Raw genomic sequence first — 27161 nt, 5'->3', positions numbered from 1 at the left:
CCAGGGACATGTTCTGCATGATATGTAAGCAGCAAAGTAAGTACTTACAGAGATGTACTTGCATAGCAAGTGATTTGATCTGAGATCGTGTGCTGAAACAAAAACAATTGCAGCGTGGAAGGTGTTTGTAAGCCATTTAAGAAACACACAAAAGCCGTTCGATTCACTTCAACATTTAAGTTTAATTTGTCAAAATATTTTCGTCGCGGTCTTAAAGCGATGAAAATATTTTGACAAATTAAACATAAATGTTGAAGTGAATCGAACGGCTTTTGTGTGTTTCTTAAAAGTAAGTACTACCTTTTACCTTTAACTTGTTTCAGTCATTTGACTGCAGTCATGCTGGGGCACCGCCGTGAAGGCCCGAGACTATAGAAGACACCCAACGTGCCATGCAGTGGGAGTGAACCTGCAGCCATATGGTTGGGAAGCAAGCTTCTTACCACACAGCCAGACCTGCACTATGCATAGGTAATGTAATGGTTTAAAAACATTTTAATTAAATTTGCTAGGGTGGATTTGTCTTTTGTATTCTGTTGTTTACTTGTTTCAGTTTTGGGATTGCGACCACACTGGAACACTGCCTTGAAGGGTTTAGTCAAACGAATCGGCCCCAGTATATATTTTTTTATGTCTGGTATTTAATCTCTGTTTCTTTTTGCCAAACTGCTAAGTTATGGGAACATAAACAAACCAACAGAAGTGGAGGAAAAACACAAACACAAAGACACACACACACATGCATACACATGAATAGATGCACACACACACACCCACACATATCATCATCATCGTTATCATAATCATTTAATGTTCAACATGCACAATGGACTTCTTACAGTCTCCGTCTACCAAATCCACTCACAAGGCTTTAGTCAACCTGCAGTTATAAAAGAAGACACTTGACTAAGGTTCTGTGCAGAGGGGCTGAACCCTCAATCACACAGTTGGGAAGCAAGCTTCTTACCACACAGAGTCATGTCCATGCTTATTTCTTAGATTTTCCAACGTTAAAAAAAAAAAAACTGAAATTTTTTCATGTTATTCTAAAAAGCGCAGAATCTCTAAAGTAAACTATTTTTGCATGTTCTTGGTGGAATCTTGAGGAATTATTCTGAGGAAATTTTACATTGCACCCCCCAGCACTTAATTGAAAGGGTTAACAACTTATGACTTTTAACGGTTGTGTAAAAACTAGTGATATGAGAGAGATGTGTGACAGCTAATGATGAGGGAACAAGGTGGATAAATAAGGATAACTTTCTAATATTTGTGACATGGATAAAGCAAACATACATATACGAAACTCCATATATCTGCATAGTCACACACATACACACACATACGTGCACACACACACGTAATGTATATATTTAAGACAGAGATTAACCAACACCCACCTAACACCACAGATAAGTAAATAACTCTCATTATAAGTAAAACTTGCCCAAGGGGCCCGTTTGATGAACTGGAAAATTCTGCCTTTACCTGATTAATTTCTTTCTTTTTCCTTTTTCCTTGTTTCAGTCATTTTGACTGCGGTCATGCTGGATCACCGCCTTTAATCGAGCAAGTCGACCCCGGGACTTATTCTTTTGGTAAGCCCAGTACTTATTCTATCGGTCTCTTTCAGTTTCTGTAGTAGGTTCAAATCCACTGCGTGGCACCTTGGGCAAATGTCTTCTACTATAGTCACAAGCCGACCAAAGACTCGAGTCAATTTGAGCGACTGAAAAATCTGAAGGAAGCCCATCGTATATGTGTGTGTGTGTGTGTGTGTGTGTGTCTGTCTGTCTGTCTTTGTCACCTGTCACCACTTCACAACTAATATTGGTGTACTTACGTCACTAAGAGATCAATAGAATAAGTACCTTGTTTAACAAAAAAATACTGGGGTCAATCTGCTCAACTAAAGGTGGTACTCCAGCATGGCCACAGTCAGATGACTGAAATCAGTATACATATATATATGGATCAAGCATACATATATAAAACTACATACACCCGAATAGTTACAGGCATGTACACACACATACACACATACGTCATGTGTATATTTAAGACAGATATTCACCGACACCCACCCATCGCCACACATAAGTAAACAACTCTCCTGATAAGTTAAACAACAATTACTTTATCTAAATCTTGATCCTTCTCTTTAATCTGTCACTGGCTATACAGGACTATCTCATTTGTGACACACCTAGAAACTGCTGGCGTCACACCTAAAACCCATTAGTGGCACATCTCTTTCCCTTCTTCACTACCTCTCCCTCTCACTCCGTGGACCCTTTCTTGCCCATGTATGCATGAAAGGTAACCTCTCCGCACCCTACCAACTAGTGGAGGCACATGGCCTAGTGGTTAGAGCAACGGACTCACAGTCGAGGGATCGCGGGTTCGATTCTCAGACCGGGCGATGCGTGTATGTTTATGAGCGAAAACACCTAAGCATCATGCGGCTCCAGCAGAAGGTAATGGTGAACTTCTGCTGACTCTTTCGCCACAACTTTCTCTCACTCTTTCCTCCTGCATCTTGCAGCTCACCTGCGACAGACCGGTGTCCCGTCCAGGTGGGGAACCTATACACCAAGGAAGCCGGGAAACCGGCCCTTATGAGCCAGGCATGGCTCGAGAAGGAACAAACATAATATAACATAATATAATGAAATAAAATATATACAGAGTGCCCCTGCTTATTCGCAGTTTGGAATTTGAGGTCCTGGTTCTTTGTGGAACAAATAATTCTTCACAGAAATCACCGCATAGTCGCGCAATCGTAAATATCGTCCGCAATTTTTTTTTGATGTCTTTCGTAGCAATATCTCTCTCTCTCTCTCTCATTATTATTATTAATCGTTAGTACGCCGGGCGAAATGCTCAGTGGTATTCCGTCTGCCGTTATGTTCTGAGTTCAAATTCCGCTGAGGTCGACTTTGCCTTTCATCCTTTCGGGGTCGATAAATTAAGTACCAGTTACGCACTGGGGTCGATGTAATTGACTTAATCCGTTTGTCTGTCCTTGCTCGTCCCCTCTATGTTTAGCCCCCTGTGGGCAATAAAGAAATAAATTATTATTATTATTATTATTGTTATTATTATTCCCGTCCAGGTTGGGAACCTATACGCCAAGGAAACCGGGAAACCAGCCCTTATGAGCCAGGCATGGCTCGAGAAGGAACAAACAAAAAACCTTTACCAACTGCCAACCCATCTTCCACCCTTCTGGCCCCTTGAAAAAGTGACGCGATCAATCATAAACACTCACATTCTCCATCAGCTTATATCAGCCCCACCCACTTCCTGGTGACCACCCCGCACATATGATGTCGTGAATGATTATATATTATTGAGGTCGACTTTGCCTTTCATCCTTTCGGGGTCGATAAATAAAGTACCAGTTAGCAACACTGGGCTCAATGTAATCGACTTAATCACTTTGTCTGTCCTTGTTTGTCCCCTCTATGTTTAGCCCCTTGTGGGCAGTAAAGAAATATATATATTATCTTACAATGATACATTACTTAAGTGTGTGTATGATTAAGGCATATGACTTTAGGTATGCAGATTGCAATGTCACTAATGAGTTATGACATAATGATTTCTCAGATTAAAGGAACGTAAATTGCGAATAGTAACACATATTAACCTTTCCATTCCCAGATCTATTTTGAGATGCTTTCAATTAATTTTAAATACAACAAAGAATTTAGTAAAATAACTTAGTTATCATTTCTTAGGTGTAGGAGTGGCTGTGTGGTAAGTAGCTTGCTTACAAACCACATGGTTCCGGGTTCAGTCCCACTGCGTGGCACCTTGGGCAAGTGTCTTCTGCTATAGCCTCGGGCCAACCAGGCCTTGTGAGTGGATTTGGTAGACGGAAACTGACGTAAATACACACATATATGTATATGTGTGTGTGTATGTGTGTGTGTGTGTGTGTGTGTGTGTGTGTTTGTGTGTGTGTGTGTTTATCCCCCCAGCATCGCTTGGCAACCGATGCTGGTGTGTTTACGTCCCCATAACTTAGCGGTTCGCAAAAGAGACCGATAGGACTAGTACTGGGCTTGCAAAGAATAAGTTCTAGGGTCGATTTGCTCGACTAAAGGCAGTGCTCCAGCATGGCCGCAGTCAAATGATTGAAACAAGTAAAAGAGTAAAGAGTAAAGAGAATATCATTAAGCTATGATTAAGAATGTAAATTGTGATTAAGGTTTGGTGAAAGATTTTAATTCAAAACTACAGAGCCAGAGGTAGTTTCAGCCGGGTTGGTATCGAAAGGGTTAAGAGATTTATTCTGGGAATCTTTCTAATGTTAGCACAAAGCCAGTAATTTTACAAGAAGGGAACTAGTCAGTCACTTCAACCCCAGTTCTCCACTGGTACCTATTTTATCAACTCTGAAAGGCTGAAAGGTAAGGTTGACCTCAGTGGCTTTTGAACTTGGAATGTAAACACAAAAGAAATAAAGCAAAGAATTTTGTCTGGTGTGCTAATCATCGTGCCAGCTCGCTGCCATAAATCTACACACATGTACGACATGGAGGTGTTATAGATTAAGGTAACATGACTTGAGATAGGTGTTGTAAGACCGAGAGATTTAACATGTGGGTGTAGGGAACAAAGTGAAGAGGGATTAAGCCAACATGACTAATGACAAATATCATAAGTGAGAGACTTTACCTGTAAGAAAACTAAAGGTAAATTACAGTAAGTTAAGTTAAGTTAAGTTAAGTTAATTTTCTGGCTCAAAAAGCAAAAAGCAAGGCCATGTAGGGGGACATGGAGTTATGTACAGGGAGGGTGTTCATGCAAAGAGTTCAGGCCATTTCTGGTCAAGAGAGACTTTGAACCGAGCGGTTGTCAGCATCTTCACTATCTCGTCCAGCAGCTTATTCCACGGATCCGCAACCCGGACGGAGAAAGCTCCTCTCCTTCGATTGAGATGAAATCGTCACAGATAGAGCTTTTCAGAGTGACCCTGCAGCCGACGCTCTGGAGCAGGAGTGAAGAACAGCTCTTTCGAGAAGTTACACTTTCCGCTTATGATGTTGTGAGCAAGAATGAGATCACCACGGCGTCATCGTTTTTCTAGAGAATAAAGGTCAAGCGTCTTCAGCCTTTCTTCATAAGACAAATGCTTGAGACCAAGAACCATGCAGGTAGCCAGCTTCTGGACTCTTTCGAGATGATGTATGTCTTTGAGGAGATAAGGAGAAGAGGCTTGAATCCCGTAGATGCAAGGTATTTTGTGGGTGGGAGTAAGCTGCGACTAACTGGTCACTGAATGCACTGACCTGAACTGGATGCATCCATGTTAGTCTTGTAGAACCTATTTCATAAGAAGAGGGAAACGTTGTCACATTTACATTAACATCAAATTCGATGACTGGCATCCGTGCTAGTGGAGCGCTAAGAGAACAATCCATGCGTGATCGTTGCCAGAGCAGCTGACTAGCTTCTGTGCTGGTGGCACATAAAAAGCACCATTTGAGTGTGATCGTTACCAGTGTCGCCTTACTGGCACGTGAAAAAACATTTGAGCGTGGCAGTTGCCAGTACCGCCTGACTGGCCCTTGTGTAGGTGGCACATAAAGAGCACCATTTGAGCGTGGCAGTTGCCAGTACCGCCTGACTGGCCCTTGTGTAGGTGACACGTAAAGAACACCATTTGAGCATGGCAGTTGCCAGTACGCCTGACTGGCCCTGTGTAGGTGGCACATAAAGACACCATTTGAGCGTGGCAGTTGCCAGTACGCCTGACTGGCCCTTGTGTAGTGGCACATAAAGAACACACCATTTGAGCGTGGCAGTTGCCAGTACCGCCTGACTGGCCCTTGTGTAGTGGCACATAAAGAACACCATTGAGCGTGGCAGTTGCCAGTAGCGCCTGACTGGCCCTTGTGTAGGTGGCACATAAAGAACACCATTTGAGCGTGGCAGTTGCCAGTAGCGCCTGACTGGCCCTTGTGTAGGTGGCACATAAAGAACACCATTTGAGCGTGGCAGTTGCCAGTAGCGCCTGACTGGCCCTTGTGTAGGTGGCACATAAAGAACACCATTTGAGCGTGGCAGTTGCCAGTAGCGCCTGACTGGCCCTTGTGTAGGTGGCACATAAAGAACACCATTTGAGCGTGGCAGTTGCCAGTAGCGCCTGACTGGCCCTTGTGTAGGTGGCACATAAAGAACACCATTTGAGCGTGGCAGTTGCCAGTACCGCCTGACTGGCCCTTGTGTAGGTGGCACATAAAGAACACCATTTGAGCGTGGCAGTTGCCAGTAGCGCCTGACTGGCCCTTGTGTAGGTGGCACATAAAGAACACCATTTGAGCGTGGCAGTTGCCAGTACCGCCTGACTGGCCCTTGTGTAGGTGGCACATAAAGAACACCATTTGAGCGTGGCAGTTGCCAGTACCGCCTGACTGGCCCTTGTGTAGGTGGCACATAAAGAACACCATTTGAGCGTGGCAGTTGCCAGTACCGCCTGACTGGCCCTTGTGTAGGTGGCACATAAAGAACACCATTTGAGCGTGGCAGTTGCCAGTACCGCCTGACTGGCCCTCATGCCGGTGACACGTAAAAGCACCCACTACACTCCCGTAGTGGTTGGTGTTAGGAAAGGCATCCAGCTGTAGAAACTCTGCCAGGTCAGATGGGAGCCTGGTGCAGCCATCTAGTTAACAAGTCCTCAGTCAAATAGTCCAACCCATGCTAGCATGGAAAGCAGACATTAAATGATGATGATGATGATAATATAAAACAGAGTTAATAGTGAGGGATTATCAATCTGGAAATAATACTTTATAAGCTGTCTGTTAGTACACCAGGCTAATAGTATTGTTTTGATTAATGCAGAACCCTGTACATTCTTGTGGCAGCCATCTGGTTCGCCAGTCCTCAGTCAAATCGTTCAACCCATGCTAGCATGGAAAGCAGACGTTAAACGATGATGATGATAATTATGATGATGATGATGATGATGATGAACATGATAGCAGACACTGGCCAGGAATATACCCAGGACCTTGAAGTAGTGATGTGAGGCCAAGGAGTGTGGCAGGTGGATTTTGTTGCTGTGGGCCTGGTTGGAACCAGCGATAAAAAAAAAACAAAAATATTGTAGATGACGTCATTAAAGTGGTTTGAACTGGATATTGACCATACAGGTAAATTGATGGAGTTAATAATCTTGACCCAATTTTGATATTTCTCACACTTAGTTAATAACTAATTGGCAACCGATTGATAAAATTAGGGTCGAAGGTGAAATATTTCTAACAAAGCACTGTAAACATGTTTGTGATATAACAAGTGGTTGTTAAGTACCTAATCGAGCTATTGTTTAACCCACCTCCCCCACCAAGGTAAAACTCTCTCTCATGAAGCAGATGCTATAGCAGCCAAAGACATTCCAGTTGTGACCAACCCATCCAGGTTCACAGTGGGACAAGTATTCAGTTGATATAAAATAAAGGGGCTTCAGAGAAATATTTTTTCAGATTTATATTTTGTTTTAGCTTAGTATTTTTAAGAGATAAAGAGAGAGAGAGGGAAAGGGAGAGAAAGAGAAAAGAGAGAGAGAGAGAGATAAAGAGAAGTAGAAATAAAAGAGAATGAGAGAGATCTCTTCTATTAAACACCATCACTATTTTACATCCACTTCTTCATGCTGGCATGAGTTGGAGAGGTCTTCTGTTTTACAGATGGAGACCCTTCCTGTTGCCAACCCTCTTTCTTACCTCTTCTAATATGCAGGGGTATGGTGCTTCTATTCTAAAACCAAGACATACACTATAAATAAATATATATATATATATATATATATATATATAGGTGGGCAATTTAAACTGGTCGTGTGCATATGTGCATATATATGTATGTATATGTTCGTACATGTAAGTATTCATATGTTATATATATATATATATATATATATTTGTATCTATGTACTATGTATATTCCACTGATGAGGCAAAGCATTTCTTATGCAGAGCCAGAAATCCGGGATCTGGAATTATTCAGTAATTTTTTGCTAGTTTATTTTGTCTTTTTGTCTTCTCCCCTGGTGCTGTATGAACATTTAATGTGGTTTTAGAGTCAAGATTTGACTGCTATTTCCAGCGTGGTGGTATCTCTTAGATACCCTAAATTATAATTTTATATATATATATATCTTTTATCTTTTACTTGTTTCAGTCATCAAACTGTGGCCATGATGGGGCACTACTTCAAAGAGTTTTTTTTTTTTTTTTTAGTTGAATGAATCAACCTCAGTACTTTTTTTAAAGTCTGGTACTTATTCTATCGAACTCCTTTTGCTGGACTGCTAAGTTTCAGTGACATAAGCAAATCAACACTGGTTGTTAAGTGAAGATGGGGGACAAACAGAGAGAAAGATACACATGCATAGATACATATGTGTATGTGTGTGTATGTGTATATACATATATACATACACACACACATATATATATTCAATGAGCTTCTTTCAGTTTCTGTTTACCAAATCCACTTGCAAGACTTTGATCGGCCCAAGGCTATAATAGAAGACATTTGCCCAAGGTGCAATGCAGCGGGACTGAACCTGGAATCGTGTGATTGGGAAACAAACTCCTTACCACATAGCCACAAACGATTAAGTGGCAAATAATCGAAAAATCCACACCTTATGTCAATGGCTCAAATAAATGTTTGCAATGCTTAACTGAAAGCCCTTAGGTCCCTTTTAGATCTAAGATCTCCAGCCCATTACTGAACTCTAGGTCTTGAACTTCACGTGGTTGTAAACATATGCCTAAATTCCTTTTGATGAACTGGAAAATTCTGCCTTTACCTGATTAATTTCTTTCTTTTTTCTTTTTCCTTGTTTCAGTCATTTTGACTGCGGCCATGCTGGAGCACCGCCTTTAATCGAGCAAATCGACCCCGGGACTTATTCTTTTGGTAAGCCCAGTACTTATTCTATCGGTCTCTTTTGCCAAACCGCTAAGTAACGGGGACATAAACACACCAGCATCGGTTGTCAAACAATGCTAGGGGGACAAACAGACACACAAACATACACACACACACACACACACACATATATATATATATATATATATATATACACACACGCACACGCACATATATACACATACATATATATACGACGGGCTTCTTTCAGTTTCCGTCTACCAAATCCACTCACAAGGCATTGGTCGGCCCGAGGCTATAGTAGAAGACACTTGCCCAAGGTGCCACGCAGTGGGACTGAACCCGGAACCATGTGGTTGGTTAGCAAGCTACTTACCACACAGCCACTCCTGCGCCTATTGCTATTTTTTCCAGCTTTATAATTTAAGGTCTAAGGAAGATAACTCTTTTACCTTTTTAATTTATTTCTGATTACTTTTCTTGTTTTCTATTATTTAACCTTCCTCGTTTTCTATATGTTTCCTTCTCAACTTTTCGCATTTCTTCTCTCATTCAATTTTTATTTCATTATGCTATGTGGTTTGTGCCTGATGACTGTGCAGAAATGTTACACATGCTATAATTCATTATTTGGCATGTTCCTAGCACAAGAAACTATTAATAGCATATAAAAACATGTATTGTGTCTATTAAATAATATTTATCTTTCTCTAACCAGATGGAGTACTGTTTTTGTTTATCTTACCATCACAGTACAGTACAGTACATTATATATATATATATATATATACATATATTTTCTCTCCTTGTTTCTTTCTGTAGAAGAGCATAGGCTCGAAATGTTAAAGACTTTCTCACTTCCTGAGCGTTAAACTAATACATCTGTTTGTTGACTACACCACCTGTCTTTGTCTTTTGTTTTTTTTTTGTGGATTCTCACTATATATATATATATGCACACACACTCACACACACACACACAAACACATCCATATTCAAAAGTCCTGCAGCAAAAGGAAACTAGCAAAGCATAGAGACCTGACAGGTTGGAAGCATAAATTTGTCCCCTCGTTTAAATTAACAATCTTTTCTACTCTCAGCACAAAGCCCAAAATTTTGGGGGAGGTGGGTTAGTCAATTAGATCGACACCAGTATGGAACTGGTACTTAATTTATCGACCTTGAAAGGATGAAAAGCAAAGTTGCCCTTGGTGGAATTTGAACTGGGAAATTAGTGGCAGACAAAATGCCGCTAAGCATTTCGCCCGACATGCTAACGATTCTACCAGCTCCTTAATAACAATAATAAGTCAACAGTGAGGGTTCGGTTGCTGCAGGGGTGTCAGAGCAGCTCCATTTGGGAAAGGCATGGCTCACCTGGAGACTCTTTACTCTTTTACTTGTTTCAGTCATTTGACTGCGGCCATGCTGGAGCACCGCCTTTAGTCGAGCAAATCGACTCCGGGACTTATTCTTTGTAAGCCCAGTACTTATTCTATCGGTCTCTTTTGCCAAACCGCTAAGTGACGGGGACGTAAATACACCAGCATCGGTTGTCAAGCAATGCTAGGTGGACAAACACACACACATACACATATATACATATATACGACAGGCTTCTTTCAGTTTCCGTCTACCAAATTCACTAACAAGGCATTGGTCGGCCTGGGGCTATAGCAGAAGACACTTGCCCAAGATGCCACGCAGTGGGACTGAACCCGGAACCATGTGGCTGGTTAGCAAGCTACTTACCACACAGCCACTCCTGCGGATGTTCTTGAAAAAGTAAACAGAAAATTGCCCTTCTTTTCCCTCTCTGGTCTGTTTAGCATAAGTGGTGAATATCCACCTTGCACTTGGCAAACAAAGGAATGCTCCAAGAGTTTTGTGATGAATATGGGCTTTACATTACAAACACCCACTTTATGCATAAAGGTGATCACACAACAACATGGATGCACCTGAAGTCTAAGGTTCAGTACCTGTAGAATCATACATTATTTACATTAGACGGACATTTGTTCTCATCTTGTTTGTTGTTAACACAACGTTTTGGCTGGTATAGCCTCCAGACTTCATCAGGCACAATAGACGCAGGAGTGGCTGTGTGGTAAGTAGCTTGCTTACCAACCACATGGTTCCAGGTTCAGTCCCACTGCGTGGTTCCTTGGGCAAGTGTCTTCTACTATAGCCTCGGGCCGACCAAAGCCTTGTGAGTGGATTTGGTAGATGGAAACTGAAAGAAGTCCGTCGTATATATGTATATATATGTATATATATATATATATGTGTGTGTGTGTTTGTGTGTGTGTGTGTGTCTGTGTCCCCCCCCCCAACATCACTTGACAACCAATGCTGGTGTGTTTATGTCCCCTGTAACTTAGCGGTTCGGCAAGAGAGACCGATAGAATAAGTACTAGGCTTACAAAGAATAAGTCCTGGGGTTGGTTTGCTCGACTAAAGGCAGTGCTCCAGCATGGCCGCAGTCAAATGACTGAAACAAGTAAAAGAGAGTAAAGAGTAAAGAGTAATATTAGCATCCCTTATAAATTACTGGAAGTGTGCAGATCTTAACACAATGGCAGGAGGAGGTGCAAACTTTTATTTAGCTGAGAAAAGAATTACATTGAAGAATTCCCTCCACCCAGGTAAACCCTTGGATGAAAAAAAATTTTACAAGTGAGAAAATTTGTTGCTTATCCCCACAAACGGAAATATATATTAGCGAACAAGTCAGTTCTACTCTAACAATGTTAGTACTTTTCTCAACATATATAAGGATTTTATTTTCACCACACCCAGCACTTACACTTATATATACATGTGACCACTCATGCCCTTCGACAAAACCCCTTCCCACCTCTCTTTCCTCAATTTATATTGCTTTTCCTCCTCTTCATCACACAATCATATGCAAAAAACTAGAGTGGACAATCACCACTTGAATGGTGGCAGGCATTCTAAATGTTGACAAAGAGACAATTCGAAGGGACATAACTCTGATGGGCTTAAGAACAAGCTTTGCTTTTAGTTTTATTCTGATTTTCAGCCAGGAATTTTATTCCTTATATTTTTTTTTTCTTCTTTTATAGCATCTCTTATACCCATAAGCCAAATGTGGTAGTTCTAGGCTTCCAGTAATAAAGAGCCCAAACAACAATTTTCCATTCAGCCAAGTCCAATGATAGTTGATTTAACTTTCCACACTTCCATGGTTCTTCAACATGAAACTGGTTGGTAAAATGAACTGGCTGTTATGAGACTAAATTTATACATATATCATGATCGTAGTCATCACACCTATGAGTAAGAATGCAAAGAGTTGCAGAAGTCTATGTGGCCTGGGAAATAGAGCAGTGGCAGAGGCCCAGGATGTGTCAGAGACAAAAGGAATAAGAATATGTTGGCAGATAGATTGATAAGGAGTACTCTTTACTCTTTTACTTGTTTCAGTCATTTGACTGCGGTCATGCTGGAGCACTGCTTTTTTTAGTCGAGCAAATCGACCCCAAGACTTATTCTTTGTAAGCCTAGTACTTATTCTATCGGTCTCTTTTGCCAAACCATTAAGTTACGGAGACATAAATGCACCAGCATCGGTTGTCAAGCGATGTTGGAGGGGACAAACACAGACACACACACACACACATATATATATATACACACATACATATATATACGACGGGCTTCTTTCAGTTTCCGTCTACCAAATCCACTTACAATGCTTTGGTCGGCTTGAGGCTATAGTAGAAGACACTTGCCCAAGGTGCCACGCAGTGGGACTGAACCCAGAACCATGTGGTTGGTAAGCAAGTTACATGTGCCTATGATATGAGTAATGATATCCAATACACAAAGGCAAAGTGGAAGGAGAGTGTACTGGACACAAGAAATCCAATGTAGCCACCTGCACATACAAGTAATGATGTGGACCAGTTTGAGTGATTAGGGTGATAGCAGCAAACGGAAAATAGGTGGTTCTTGTAGTAGAGAGCTTCTTAAAAAAGTGATGGGGAGAACAATGCCAGCCAGCAGTGGCCCACTACTGAAGACCAAATCTGGCAGTGCAGGTTACAGTGGTTTGGTCATGTCTGCAGGGTGAGAACCAGAAGGCTACCACCCCAACTTTTCTGGCAGCAGTGACTCATGCACTGGAGAACCCAGCACAACGCACCAAAGAATATATGGGTGGAACAAATTGTGGAAGACCTGAAGTTGCAGCTCCTTGACCAGAAGCAAGCTAAGGCCAGTGCCATGGTGTGGAAAGCATAGAATGACATCATCACCAGAGTCTGTCAGCCAACAGTACCCACAGCAGTATATTGGTTGAGAGGACAACTGTCACCTTTTTACACCTGAATCACATACCAATACCACCTGTCTTCTCTTTTACACATCATGCCTGATTTCTCTAATGTTTTTCTCTCAGCTCATGGTTGCCAGCTGGGGATTTTACTTATTAACCCGTTCGTTACCAACCTGGCTGAAACCGCCTCTGGCTCTGTAGTACAAATGTCATGTTTTCAAAAATTCTGAATTAAAATCTTCCACCAAACTTTTGTCTCAATTTATGTTCCTAACACTAGCTGAATGATAACTACATTATTTTATTAAATTCCTTTTTATATTTAACCCTTTTGATACCAACCCGGCTGACACTGCCTCTGGCTCTGTAGTACAAATGTCTTGTTTTCATAAGTTTTGAATTAAAATCTTCCACCAAACCTTAGTTACAATTTATGTTCCTAACACTAGTTGAATGATAACTAAGTTATTTTACTAAATTCTTTGCTATATTTAAAGTAACTGAAAGAAACACAGAGCATCTCAAAATAAATACAGTAACGAAAGGGTTAACATAATAGGTGCAGCGGTATCCTGACTGGAAGCAGTGTATGATGAACAGATGAGGTCGGCTGCCATCCTCAGTCACAGTTCTGAAGTACAGAACAGTAAGAATCGACATTTGGAGGAAATGACTGAGAAATGAGGATTGGGTTACTCTTTTTCTTTTTTTTAGTTGTTTCAGTCATTTGACTGTGGCCATGCTGGAGCACCGCCTTTAGTCAAGCAAATCGACCCCAGGACTTATTCTTTAGAAGCCTAGTACTTATTCTATCAGTTTCTTTTGCCGAACCGCTAAGTAACGGGGACGTAAACGCACCAGCATTGGTTGTCAAGCGATGCTGGTGGTGGTGGGAGGACAAACACAGACACACAAACATATACACATACACACATACATATATATATATATATACATATATATATATAAATATACAAATTGAGATAGGGGTTGCAAATTCAACCCTCCATGGGATAACATATATCCAATATACTGCTAGTGAAGTACTATAAATATATATATATATACATATATACGATGGACTTCTTTCAGTTTCCGTCTACCAAATCCACTCACAAGGCTTTGGTCGGCCCGAGGCTATAGTAGAAGACACTTGCGCAAGGTGCCACGCAGTGGGACCGAACCCGGAACCATGTGGTTCGTAAGCAAGCTACTTACCACACAGCCACATAGCCCTACGCCTATAGGTTAAGGCGGAAGAATTCAATACATGGCAAACAGAAGACAACCAACAAAGGGAAGAGCAAGAGTTCAATGTGTGACAAACAGAAGAGAAAGACCTGCCGCCACATGGAGAGTATAATGTAGTGTGACTGGTAAAAGGAAAGGGGTGAGAATTGACTAATAGAGGAAGGGTTGCAGGGAGCAAAAGTAGGAGGGATAAAGATATGAGTGTAAGGAACATAGGTGACAGTAGTATGAGCAAAGGTGGTGAGCTGGCAGAAACGTTAGCACGCGTGACGAAATGCTTAGCGGTATTTCGTCTGCCACTACGTTCTGAGTTCAAATTCTGCCGAGGTCGACTTTGCCTTTCATCCATTCGGGGTCGATAAATTAAGTACCAGTTAAGCACTGGGGTCGATATAATCGACTTAATCCGTTTGTCTGTCCTTGTTTGTCCACTCTGTGTTTAGCCCCTTGTGGGCAGTAAAGAAATAGGTATTTCGTCTGCCGTTACGTTCTGAGTTCAAATTCTGCCGAGGTCGACTTTGCCTTTCATCCATTCGGGGTCGATAAATTAAGTACCAGTTAAGCACTGGGATCGATATAATCGACTTAATCCGTTTGTCTGTCCTTGTTTGTCCCCTCTGTGTTTAGCCCCTTGTGGGCAGTAAAGAAATAGGTATTTCGTCTGCCGTTACGTTCTGAGATCAAATTCTGCCGAGATCGACTTTGCCTTTCATCCTTTTGGGGTCAATGTTGCGTACTGGGATTTGTCTGTCCCCTCTGTATTTAAGCCCCTTGTGGGCAATAAAGAAGTAAGTAGTATGAGCAATGGGTATGTGAGCAACAGAGATGCTTGATGTGAGTGAAAAGAAATAGAGGGGGCCAGATATATATAGCAGTTAGAGGGGTGAGAGACTATCAAAGTTGTGAGTGATGTCGATTATGTATGATATATACGTGCATACAAGTACATAAATATATATATATTTCTTTACTGCCCACAAGGGGCTAAACATAGAGGGGACAAAACAAGGACAGACAAAGGGATTAAGTTGATTACATCAACCCCAGTGCTTAACTGGTACTTAATTTATCGACCCCGAAAGGATGAAAGGCAAAGTCGACTTCGGCGGAATTTGAACTCAGAACGTAACGACAGATGAAATACCGCTAAGCATTTCACCCAGCGCACTAACGCTTCTGCCAGCTCGACATATATATATGCTTAGTGAGGTATACCTCTATATATACAAAAATACATAATTTAAAAATCTGCTCTGCCACACCCCTAGTCAATATTTGTCATTTTCTTTGTGAGGTGTAACAGCATCATACTTTCCTTCATCACCTCATCCCAAGTCTTCCTTGGTCTCCTGCTTCCTCTGGGTCCATTTACTTTAAGCACATGGCACATCTTTATACACTTGTCCCCTTTATACACCAGTCACCTTTTTACACCTGAATCACATACCGATACCACCAGTCTTCTCTTTTACACACCATGCCTGATTTCTCTTATAAATAAAATAATAAAAAAAACATTATGTACAGTGCAGGTGCACTACAACTACAACTCATCTAAAGTGTATGTATAATCAGGTGTAGTTTCGGCGGATTTCGGAAAGCATGAGGGCCTTAAAGGATGCAGTGTCCAGCTCATTATTACTCTGTTGTTATACATCCAGTGGAGTATGTCCATTTTAATTCTTTCTAACCTTTATAGTGTGAAGCCCCAGTGTTGAAATCCCACTTCTCACACTTATGTCACATCACACTTTGCACCCAAGTGTCATATAATCAGCTCTTGACTTCAAGGATGAATCCCTTTCTTGCCAGCATTAACAGCTCCCTAAACTTTCTCCAAGTTCTTGCACTAGCTGTTATACTCTCAGAATACCCAAACCCAAAGATAATTAGGCCTCCCAGGTAACAGAAGTTACTGAAAATTAGATGGAGTCTATATAGAGTTTTTTGCTTGTCCTTATAATAGCATAAACAATGAACCAGGAAAATGATTACATGTATAAAAGGAACCATATTCGTCAAAAATCTGGTTTAAAAAATATGGGATTTTCTTATATATGGATAATATTATAATCCATTACAAAATCTTTTCTCCTAATTTTAAGCCCCCAAAATTAGGGGGTTCTTTATACACGTTAAAATACGGTATGTGCCAGTTAACAGAAATAAAATAATTGATAACTGAATGCCACATACACACATATTTCTTACACGCCTTATGGAAAGTTTGTCTAACACGAAAATTGATAGTGCCGTTCATTCCGATCCGATGTATACAGACCTGTTGTCATAGTTAAATGGTCGTAAGACGCAATAGAAGTTAAAAGACGGAGGGATATTTCTTTGTGAAATAAGTGGCGGGGGAATTATTTAGAAAGTAGCAACGAAATGGTATAGCGTAAAATGAGTATGTAAAAAAAGGTGGGGTTTTTTTTTTTTTTGTTTCAGGTAGATACATCGGCGGGAGTAAAAATGAAACTAAACAATCCGGGGTTCCAACTTTGCCATTTGACCTGCGAGAAACACCAGCTAAACCTTCTTTAGATCGCATCCTCCTGATGCTCCAGCGTGACCGTGACCATAACGATCGGAAACAAACTAAGGAACTACCGTCTAAAGAAAAAAATGGCAAGACGTGTTATATAATGTCGTCTTTCCGAAAAAAAACAACAAAAACAGAACAACAGACAAGGTGGTCACGACTGGAGAACCAGAAGGGCTACGGATTGAAAGAGCGCCGAAACAAAATGCTTTGTGATATTTACTTACGGTTCTTTATGCTTTGAATTCAAATCCCAACAAGATTAACTCTACTTTACTTTCCTCCTTTGTAAGAATCGGTAGAATTAAGTTCCGATCCAGTATTGGTGCCGTTAAAATAGCCGACACTCCCTCCCTCCCTCGCTTTCATAGGTGGTCTTGTGGTCTTGTGCCTCTGCCAAAAATAATTAGAAGTAGCTTGCACTTTTAAGATGACTAAATAGAGAAGTCACACTGACTTACCTCCCTTGCATTTATTAGACACCAAAACTTTTGCTTTTCCTCTCTTAATTGTGAATGTAAGTAGAAGAAGAAGAATGTAAAATGTTCCGATGGAATAGTCCGTAAGATTCCAGTGAATATGGGATAAGATCTGATCTGAGACGAAGCTTAGAAAATAGGTGGGGAGCAATAAGGCCAGGAATCCGATATAGAGTATCCTAAGTGTTCTGGAAGAATGAGATTTAAGTTGCTTCGTTGGAGTTTTATAATAGAATGAGAGAAAACAGTTCGATAAGCAGAGGGAGGAGAATGTAGAAATATACACACATTTTACACCCACAGAAGCAGTGATACACACAAACATATATATAAGTATATATACAGACACACACACACACACACGTTTCAATGATTCAGTACATTGATGTAAATGCGTGTGTGGGTGTGAATTTGTTTGTGAATGTACGATAAGTCTGAGAGACGGTGGGGGGTCGGATGAAGAGGGTGGTGTTTAAACTGACCAATCAGATGCCGTCGTTTTACCACTGCACATTCTTACGTAAAAAAAAAACAAAAACAACTGCTGTGTCTTTTATTCTAGGAAGTAAACACATCGCTAATAGATATCTCTACCTTTTCACCTTTTCTCTCTATTTCTTTGTGTCTTACCTACGTACACAGTTATGTGTATACACACACACACACACACACACACACACACATACATACATACATACGTACATACATACATACGTACATACATACATACATACATCATACATACATACATACATCATACATACGTACATGCATGCATACATACATACATACATACATACATACATACATACATACATACATCATACATACATACATACATCATACATACATACATCATACATACGTACATGCATGCATACATACATACATACATACATACATACATCATACATACATACATACATACGTACATGCATGCATACATACATGCATGTATACATACAAACACACATACATGCGTACATGCATACATACATACATACATACACACACACACACACACACACACACATACATACATACATACATACATACATTGATAAAAATGGTAAGACAACAAAAGAATGAAAGAAACCTCGATATTATGTAAATAGAGGAATTTATATATAAATAAGAATAATACAAAACATTTTACCTTCGCCCATATAATACAATAAATGAACTAGTTGCATTGCAATTGTAAGCATTTATGTATTAGCCTTTTGGGGTATTTTACTGGCAGTATATTGGATAAATGATATTCCATAGTGGGTTACAATCATAACCCCTATCTCACTTTGTACTTTTATATATATATGTATAGCGAGTGACTTGATCTGAGATCGTGTTCTGGAACGAAAACAATTGCAGCGTGGAAGGTGTTTGTAAGCCAGTTAAGAAACACACAAAAGCCATCCGATTCACTTCAACATTTAAGTTTAATCTGTCAAAATATTTTCGTCGCTTTAAGACCGCGACCTGTTCACTGACAAAGCTTCGTGCTGCATATATATATACATATATATATATATATGACGGGCTTCTTTCAGTTTCCGCTTACCAAATCCACTCACGAGGCTTTGTTCAGCCTGAGGATACAGTAGAAGACACTCTTGCCCAAATGCAACAAATGGGACTGAACCCAGAACGAGGGGAACGTTGGGAACCACACAGCCACACCTACGTATACTCATGTACCTGTTTCAGTCATTTGACTGCGGCCATGCTGGAGCACCGCCTTTAGTCGAGCAAATCGACCTCCAGGACTTATTCTTTAGAAGCCTAGTACTTATTCTATCGGTCTCTTTTGCCGAACCGCTAAGTTACGGGGACGTAAACACGACGCCGCCATCGGTTGTCAAGCGATGTTGGGGGGACAAGCACACACACACAAACATATACACACACATACACAAGTACTAGGCTTCTAAAGAATAAGTCCTGGGGCCGATTTGCTCGACTAAAGTCGGTGCTCCAGCATGGCCGCAGTCAAGTGACTGAAACAGGTAAGAGTATACGTAAACACGCCGCCATCGGTTGTCAAGCGATGTTGGGGGGACAAACATATATACACACATACATATATATATATACATGTATATATGTATATACATATACACATATACATATATACGACGGGCTTCTTTCAGTTTCTGTCTACCAAATCCACTCACAAGGCTTTGGTCAGCCCGAGGCTATAGTAGAAGACACTTGCCTAAGATGCCACGCAGTGGGACTGAACCCGGAACCATGTGGTTGGTAAGCAAGCTACTGCATAAATTCAGCGCGCATTGCCTGAATAAAGGATTCAATACATGTGAAGAGTGTAATAAAACTGTTATTGTTAGGTATGTGTGTGTGTGTGTGGTTCCTCTTTCTCTTTATCTCCCTCTGTTTGTCTAAGCATTTTCCAGCTGAGTCACACACACGATTATATTACGACGCATGCATGTTTAAAGTTTTGTAAACAAGTAGAGAGATAGAGCAGTAAGGACATTCGTATATATATATTTACTTTGCATGGTTTTTATCTCTTCTCTCCAGCCCAGCCCGCAACCGATCGCATATTTATTACACCGCCTGTAGAGAGAGAGAGAGAGAGACACACACACACACACACACACACACATGCATGTACATGTGTTTGTGTTGCGTGTACGTGCATCGTGTGTGTGTGTGTGTGTGTGTATGTGTGTGTGTGTGTAGCGGCGAGTGTCAATACAGTCACTTTATTTCTGATAAATTCTGGAACATAAACAAAATGACTTAATAATGATAAACTGTTGTCACCCCACCCCCCCCCACCACCACCACCAACAACAACTACTACCACCAGCGCCGCCGCTGCTGCCGGCGCCACCACCATCAGATCCATAAATTGATTATTGACAACAGACCGAATGATAAAACTATGTTTGGGCAATCTTTCGTCTCTAGTAGACCTTTTCGTCGATTTCCGTAACAAAATTTTTTTTTTTTTTTACATATGGGCTTGCGGGAACTTTTGAAGTAATGAGAGCAATAATGTAAACACTGAATCAGCCATACATACATACATACATACATACATACACACAGATACATACACACACACACATACATGCATACATACATATACACATACACCGAGTAAAAAATTTCAGTTATCTCTCTCTTTCACACACACTAACAGAAGCACTTCACTTACACAACATACTTTCTGTCTCCCACACCCCATCAAACACACACACACACACACATGTACATCAATGCTTTCCATGCACGGTAACTTCAAAAGAACTTCCCTCGTCATACAATCGCTTTCTCTTAGTCTCTTTCGCTCTCATTACTTCAAAAGTTCCCGCAAGCCCATATGTAAAAAAGAGAAATTTTTTTACGGAAATCGACGGAAAGGTCTACTAGAGACGAAAGATTGCCAAACTATGTTTGTATCGTGCCACTCCGTCGGTTACGACGACGAGGGGTTTCAGTTGATCCGATCAACCAAACAGCCTGCTCGCGAACTCGCGAAATTAACGTGCAAGTGGCTGAGCACTCCACAGGCACGTGTACTCCTTAACGAAGTTCTCGGGGAGATTCAACGTGACGTAGACAGAGCGTGACAAGGCTCCGGCTGGCCTCTTTAAAATACAGGTGCAAGAAGAAAGAGTTGTGGTGAAGAAGAAAGTTGTGGTGAAAGAATACAGCAGAGTTCACCACCATCCCCTGTCGGTGTCTCGTGGAGCATTAAGGTGTTTTCGCTCAATAAACACTCACAATGCCCGGCCTGTGAATCGAAACAGCGAGTCCGCTGCTCTAATTACTGGGCCATTGCGCCTCCACATATTTGTGTGTGTGTGTGTGTTTTGTTGAAAGGCGGGACAATCATTCCTTGACTTCATGGGCCTGAATAAAGAAGAGGTAACAGCTCGAACTAAGCATCACGTTTCTCCACGTATTACATTTTGGCAGCTTAACTAATTATAATATTTACTAGTATACTCGTGTCGTCAAAAAATGACAACCGCTTTATTAATGAAAGGAAATATTGCGCCGCAATTCACAACAATGGGAGAAGCCATTGATAAATTTCCTATCAAAAGACTTTGCACATTTTATTTCAAAGCAAATATATTACAATAATTTATAAACTTGATGAGCCTTTTACATTTACAAAACTTTGCTGTTCCATCTCGACTTTTCTCATAGCTTACTGAAAAATATGCCCATCTTTTGATGAAATTTTGTGAAAATACGTTTCCGCGGGTGTAGATTATGCTAATAGAGATTCTTTTTTTTCTTTCTTTGTTTCCTTCCTTCCTTCTTTATTCATTTGTTTATGCTTTGCTTTTGTTTTTTCAAATTGTTCTCTGTCCTGCTGACATTCTTTTTTCAAAACCCTATTTTTTAAAGCATAAAAGGGAGTATCTTTTAGAGCAGAAATACCTTTTTGAAGGTGTAGATTGAGAAATTTAACAATTTAATTTACAATTTGATTAACAACAATTTAATCACAGAAATTCAATCATAGACATTTATGGGAACTTGTGACACTCAAAATTGTGCTTGTACCACATAGAAAAACACTACTGACCTCACCTGTGTTTGTGCCACATAAAAACCACCAAGTTCACTCTGCTGAGTGCTCGGTGTTAGGAAGGGCATCCAGCTGTAAAAATCTTGCCAAAACAGTCACAGACATCTGGTGCAGGCTTCTGCTTGGCCGGCTCTTGTGAAACTGTCTCACCCATGCTAGCATGAAAGGTGGACGTTACTGCTGCTGAAGAATTGCATCAAATGAGGAAAATGCTTTTGAGTGATGGGAAAATGGCACGATATTAAAAACTTTTGCAACTGAACAAAAATGATCTTCGGTCTTTTGAGCGAACAAATCTTTCGATACATCTGCAACTCTTTCCATTTATCGCATTCCTATATTTCTGAAGATTTACATTCAACTATTGACTATTAGTGGTGGAGCGTGGCTTAGTGGTTAGGCTGTCAGCATCATGATTGTAAGATTGTGGTTTCGATTCCTGGACTGGGCGACGCGTTGTGTTCTTGAGCAAAACACTTCATTTCCCGTTGCTCCAGTCCACTCAGCTGGCAAAAATGAGTAACGCTCTATGGCAAAAATAGACTCCTTTTTTATCCCCTAGTTACAAGATATTGCCCCAGCATGGCTGCTGTATAATGACTGAAAGAAGTAAAAGGCAAAAAATAGGAGATGAGTATCAAGGTCAGTGATCCCCTCAAGCTTTGAAGCCATAAACACTTTACAAGACTGAAGGACAACTCAGAATAATGAAACTAAGATATAAGAAATTCACAATCAAGTCTAACATCAGCTGCCAAACAGATTTCATTATAGTTTTGACACCTGGACAGTACCATTCAATCCAACGGTGTCAACAGTACTCAGCAATAACAACATTTAACAAAAACATCTTTAAATGATTATTCCGGAGCATATTCACCATCTACTTCAATTACTGCTTCCCATTTGCTTGGCAGACAGGTCAGACCGTCATTTAAAGATGTTTTTGTCAAATATTGTTATTGTTTTCGTTGAATAAAATTTGTTGAAAAAAAAATGCCACAATAATTATGCACTAACCCAGTATAAACACTGCCTGGGAATCCACCAATTTATTACTACAAGTAACATTAGGGTAAATCAATAGTGACAGCTTATAGCTGCAAAATAGTACTTATGACTAAATACAAAATAGTACTTCTCTCATTTTGAGGGAAAAGTTGGGCATAAGAGGCATCAGATGTGATGTGCAAGAGATGACTGCACTGGTATGGTCAGATGGACAGTTGTGTAAAGAAGTGCCAATCTCTAACTGTGGAGGGAACGTGTGAAAGAGGTAGACCCAGGAAGACATGGGATGAGGTGGTGAAGCATGATCTTCAAACTTTGGGCCTTACAGAGACAATGACTAGTGACCGAGATCTTTGGTGATATATCATGCTTGAGAAGATCCATCAAGCCAAGAAATTGTAGTTGTACCCAATGATGGTGTCAAGTGCCAAAAGCATCTTTTGAGTGTTGGGTCTCATGGAGGCAAGGTAGCTGATGCCGATGGCATGTGAAAAACACCTTTTGAGTGTTGGACCTCATGGAGGCAATGACGAATGACCAAGACCTTTGGCAATATGCTGTGCTTGAGAAAAAAAAAAAAAAGAGGTAATTTCTACTCTTCTTCTCTGGAAGCCATCTACTCGCAATGCCAGAGGGCGCACACTCTCCTACCCTGATGTAATCTCCAGGGATACAGGGATCCTGCAACAGGACCTCCGTAATGCCATGATGGACCGTGAAGTCTGGCGTAGCATGGTAAATTCCATTGTCTCAACCACGGTCGAACAATGATGATGATGTGCTTGAGAAGAAGACCCATCAAGCCAAGTAAAACAGTAGTTGTGGCAGATACTGGTGTCACGCAAATGACACGTAAAAGTATCGTATCCATTACACTCTCGGAGTAGTAGTCGTTAGGAAGGGCATCCAGCCATAGAAACCATGCCAAATCAGACTGGAGTCTGGTGCAGCCCTTTAGCTCTGGTCAACGGACGTTAAATGATGATGATCATATAGTTAATATTTCGAAACATTCATTTTATCTCCAACTGTTTTAATAAATCACGGGAAAACACTGGCAACCATTTTCTAAAATGAGATATACGCTTGCTTAAAGACAAATTTAGGTCTTACAATCATTCAAATTTGATCACTTTTTATCTCATACGTTTTTGTTCTATTGCACCAAGTTTGATGATGGTAACAAAATTCAATTACTTTCATTGAAATCTTTCAAATAGGCATAACGATATGAAATGCTTTTCTGAAAGTAAAAAAAGATATGGTTTAAAAACGAATTCGAGCCTCACTCACATTTAAATTTGACGACTAATTATCCCATAAATTATTTTCTCCTGCCTCATTTTTATGAGGCTTACAGAATTAGATTCTGTAAGGGAATACAAAGGAGTGACAGAGAGAGAGAGGAGAAATGGAAAGACAAGAAAAGACATCAACAAGAAACTATGGCATTACAACCAGCCAGGAACAGTCTTCGCTACATTTGCGGTACCTGCCAGAGGGAGTGTTTGTCCAGGATAGGACTACACAGCCACAGCAGGAAATGTATAAGGACATGAAATGTAAAAGCCGGACTAGAATACTTTATGCGCAACTCCACTGTCTCCCGAGACAAAAAGGATGTCAACCAACAGAATTAGATTCTTCCGGGTGACTCATTTCATTTCAGCATAATTAAAACAAAAATAATAAAGAAATAGAGTAACAATACTACTTACAAATTGCATCGAAAGAAAGAAAAGGAAATTGGTTGGTTGGTTGGACAGACGGCTGGATGGATGGCTTAGTTTGGCCGTTATTGGTACACACACTATCCATCAGCAACGGATTTCTGACAACTCATAGTGAGTGATAATGCTAATAAAGTGGAGGCACAATAAAGATTGACACAAGAACAGATATAAAGCTGTGACGATTCACCATCCCTAAAACCCAGCGAACCTTTTAATTAACGATTAGGTATTTGCGTTGTCGAAATAAAGTATGAATTTCAATTTTTTGTCAAATTTTAGTCGAGTTCTGTTTTACTTTCTGGGTCATAAAAGCCAGAGGAAAGTCGATGGAATTTTTTTAAAAAGTTGGTGGGGGGATTTAGAATCGTAATTTTCCTGTTTTGCAGCATGGATTTTATTTTCAACAAACTCGATATGTCTATTGTTGAAAACAGAAATCCGACGAAGTTTTTGGAGAAAAAAGAAACGAAAAGGAGTCGGGGTGCTTATTTGACATAATCGCTGAGTTTAAGTCTTAATAAAGAACATTCCATGAGCAGTAAATGTCCAATAAATATAATGATGGTAGTTTATTTTATTTAGTTCAAATAATGGTGAATACATCTATTGGGATTGGTACGCAGGAAGTAAATGTTCATAACTACATGTCGCAAGCTATTTTGTCTTTCATTCGGTCGACTTGGCAAACTTACTGACACCGTAAGTTAAGGAATACAGTTAAAACGGAATATTTTTATAGCGTTCACCGCAACGGTGTTAACCCTACCGCGTGTGCGATGGACGAAAACGTAAACCCGATTGATTGTAAGTTTTTTTCATTATTGAATATTTCTTCTATCGTTATAAGCAACATTCTGACTACAAACTGACTGTATATTTTAAACTCTGACCTTTTTTATTTTGTTACATTTCTGTTTTTTATAGTTATATATTGATTTATTGGGAGAAACGGAACGACCAAACGAAATAGAATTTATGTAATTATCTCCCTTAGCGTTTTGATTTCAAATCCCGCTCGAGGTCAACTTAGCATTTCAGGAGCCTGGGTGATTGATACCATAAAGTACATCTTAGATACTTAGGGTTAGAGTCGATATAAGTGACAAATATCTTCGCTCTTCCTATATAAGATATATGATATATATATATACACCTTAGGTACCGATTTAGAGGGTCTGTCCCGTGTCCGGTCCGATTAGCAAACTTTACCTGTTTAAAACTGAAATGTCCCGTTTATAAGATGAAAGATTGAATTTCTAAGGAATAATTAAATTTGTTGAAACCAGCCAAGAATTCTAACCACGCTGAGCACAGTTTAGATACCAAATAAGGTGCATACTTCTATCATATCTCAGCGGTTTTGTGAAACGTCCTTTTGTCGTTCTCGCGCCCTCAGGTCACGGGGAGATAGGTTTTGCACTGCAAAGACATTTCACTTACCTTTGGATTAAAAATGACCTACCCATAATTCCTGTAATATGAATGTTGTTGAGCTGGCAGAATCGTTAAGAACGCTGGGTGAAATGCTTAGCAGTATTTCGTCTGCTGTTACGTTTTGAGTTCAAATTTCGCCGAGGTCAACTTTTCCTTTCATCCTTTTTGGGATCGATTAAATAAGTACCAGTTACGCACTGGGGAGGGGGATCGATGCAATCGACTTAATCCCTTTGTCTGTCCTTGTTTGCCCTCTCTATGTTCAGCCTCTTGTGGGCAATAAAGAAATAAATATTTAGATTTCGTCAAGGTCGACGTTGCCTTTCATCCTTTCGAGATCAATAAATTAAGTACCAGCGGCGCAATGGGGTCGATGTAATCGACTGGCTCCCTCCCCCAAAATTTCGAGCCTTGTGCCTAGAGTAGAAAAGAATATGAATGTTGTTTCGGTTTTATACATATAATTTGAAAGGGTTCACCGTTTCGCGCCTATGAAAAAATCTTAAGCGCCCCACCTCACGCACACTTACTTTGGGTTCAAGCCGTGCAAAACTCTATTTATTCTTCTATCACTCGTATACAGGGTGATTGATAGTAACGTTTTCATAAGTGGTTAAGGTTTTTCCTTTTGCCATCACAGTGCTCAGGGTCGAATTCTTTGCGAGGCATCTTGGGTAGATTTCTTGCACATTAGTTTCAGCACAATCGAAAACCACGTGAGGGCAATTAAATATATATGTATGTGCACACACACACACACATATGTATCTATATGTGTGTGTATGTATATATATATATATATATATATATATATATATATATATATATATAAATATATATATATGCATGTGTATATGTATGCATGCGCACACATGCATATATATGAGTTATATGACTGGAGGCGCATGGC

At 40.3% G+C, this 27161-nt stretch overlaps 2 protein-coding genes across 9 annotated transcripts in view; one reads left to right on the top strand and one right to left on the bottom strand.

Annotated features, from left to right (window-relative positions):
* Nucleotides 1–25035, bottom strand: part of LOC115224466 (patanin-like phospholipase domain-containing protein atgl-1) — a 55462-nt gene extending 30427 nt beyond the window's left edge. The window contains exon 1 of one of the 5 annotated variants that reach the window (XM_036513435.1): nt 24803–25035. Coding sequence is in view for 1 of the 5 variants with exons in the window: in XM_036513433.1 (XP_036369326.1) it covers nt 17480–17822 (343 nt within the window). In the remaining 4 variants the exon portion in view is untranslated. The other 4 variants (XM_036513436.1, XM_036513433.1, XM_029795374.2 and 1 more) reach the window with 4 other exon arrangements.
* Nucleotides 25036–25157: 122 nt separating this feature from the next.
* Nucleotides 25158–27161, top strand: part of LOC115224464 (protein saal1-like) — a 48975-nt gene continuing 46971 nt past the window's right edge. For 2 of the 4 annotated variants that reach the window (XR_005003862.1, XM_029795372.2), the window contains exon 1: nt 25161–25621. Coding sequence is in view for 2 of the 4 variants with exons in the window: in XM_029795372.2 (XP_029651232.1) it covers nt 25594–25621 (28 nt within the window). In the remaining 2 variants the exon portion in view is untranslated. Of the gene's footprint in view, nt 25622–27161 lie in introns of all 4 variants that reach the window. The other 2 variants (XR_005003863.1, XM_036513437.1) reach the window with 2 other exon arrangements.

This window comes from Octopus sinensis, linkage group LG25 (assembly GCF_006345805.1).
Source record: "Octopus sinensis linkage group LG25, ASM634580v1, whole genome shotgun sequence".
NCBI lineage: Eukaryota > Metazoa > Mollusca > Cephalopoda > Octopoda > Octopodidae > Octopus > Octopus sinensis.
The sequence above is the reverse complement of the archived record's forward strand: the minus strand, read 5'-3'. Positions and strand labels throughout refer to the sequence as shown.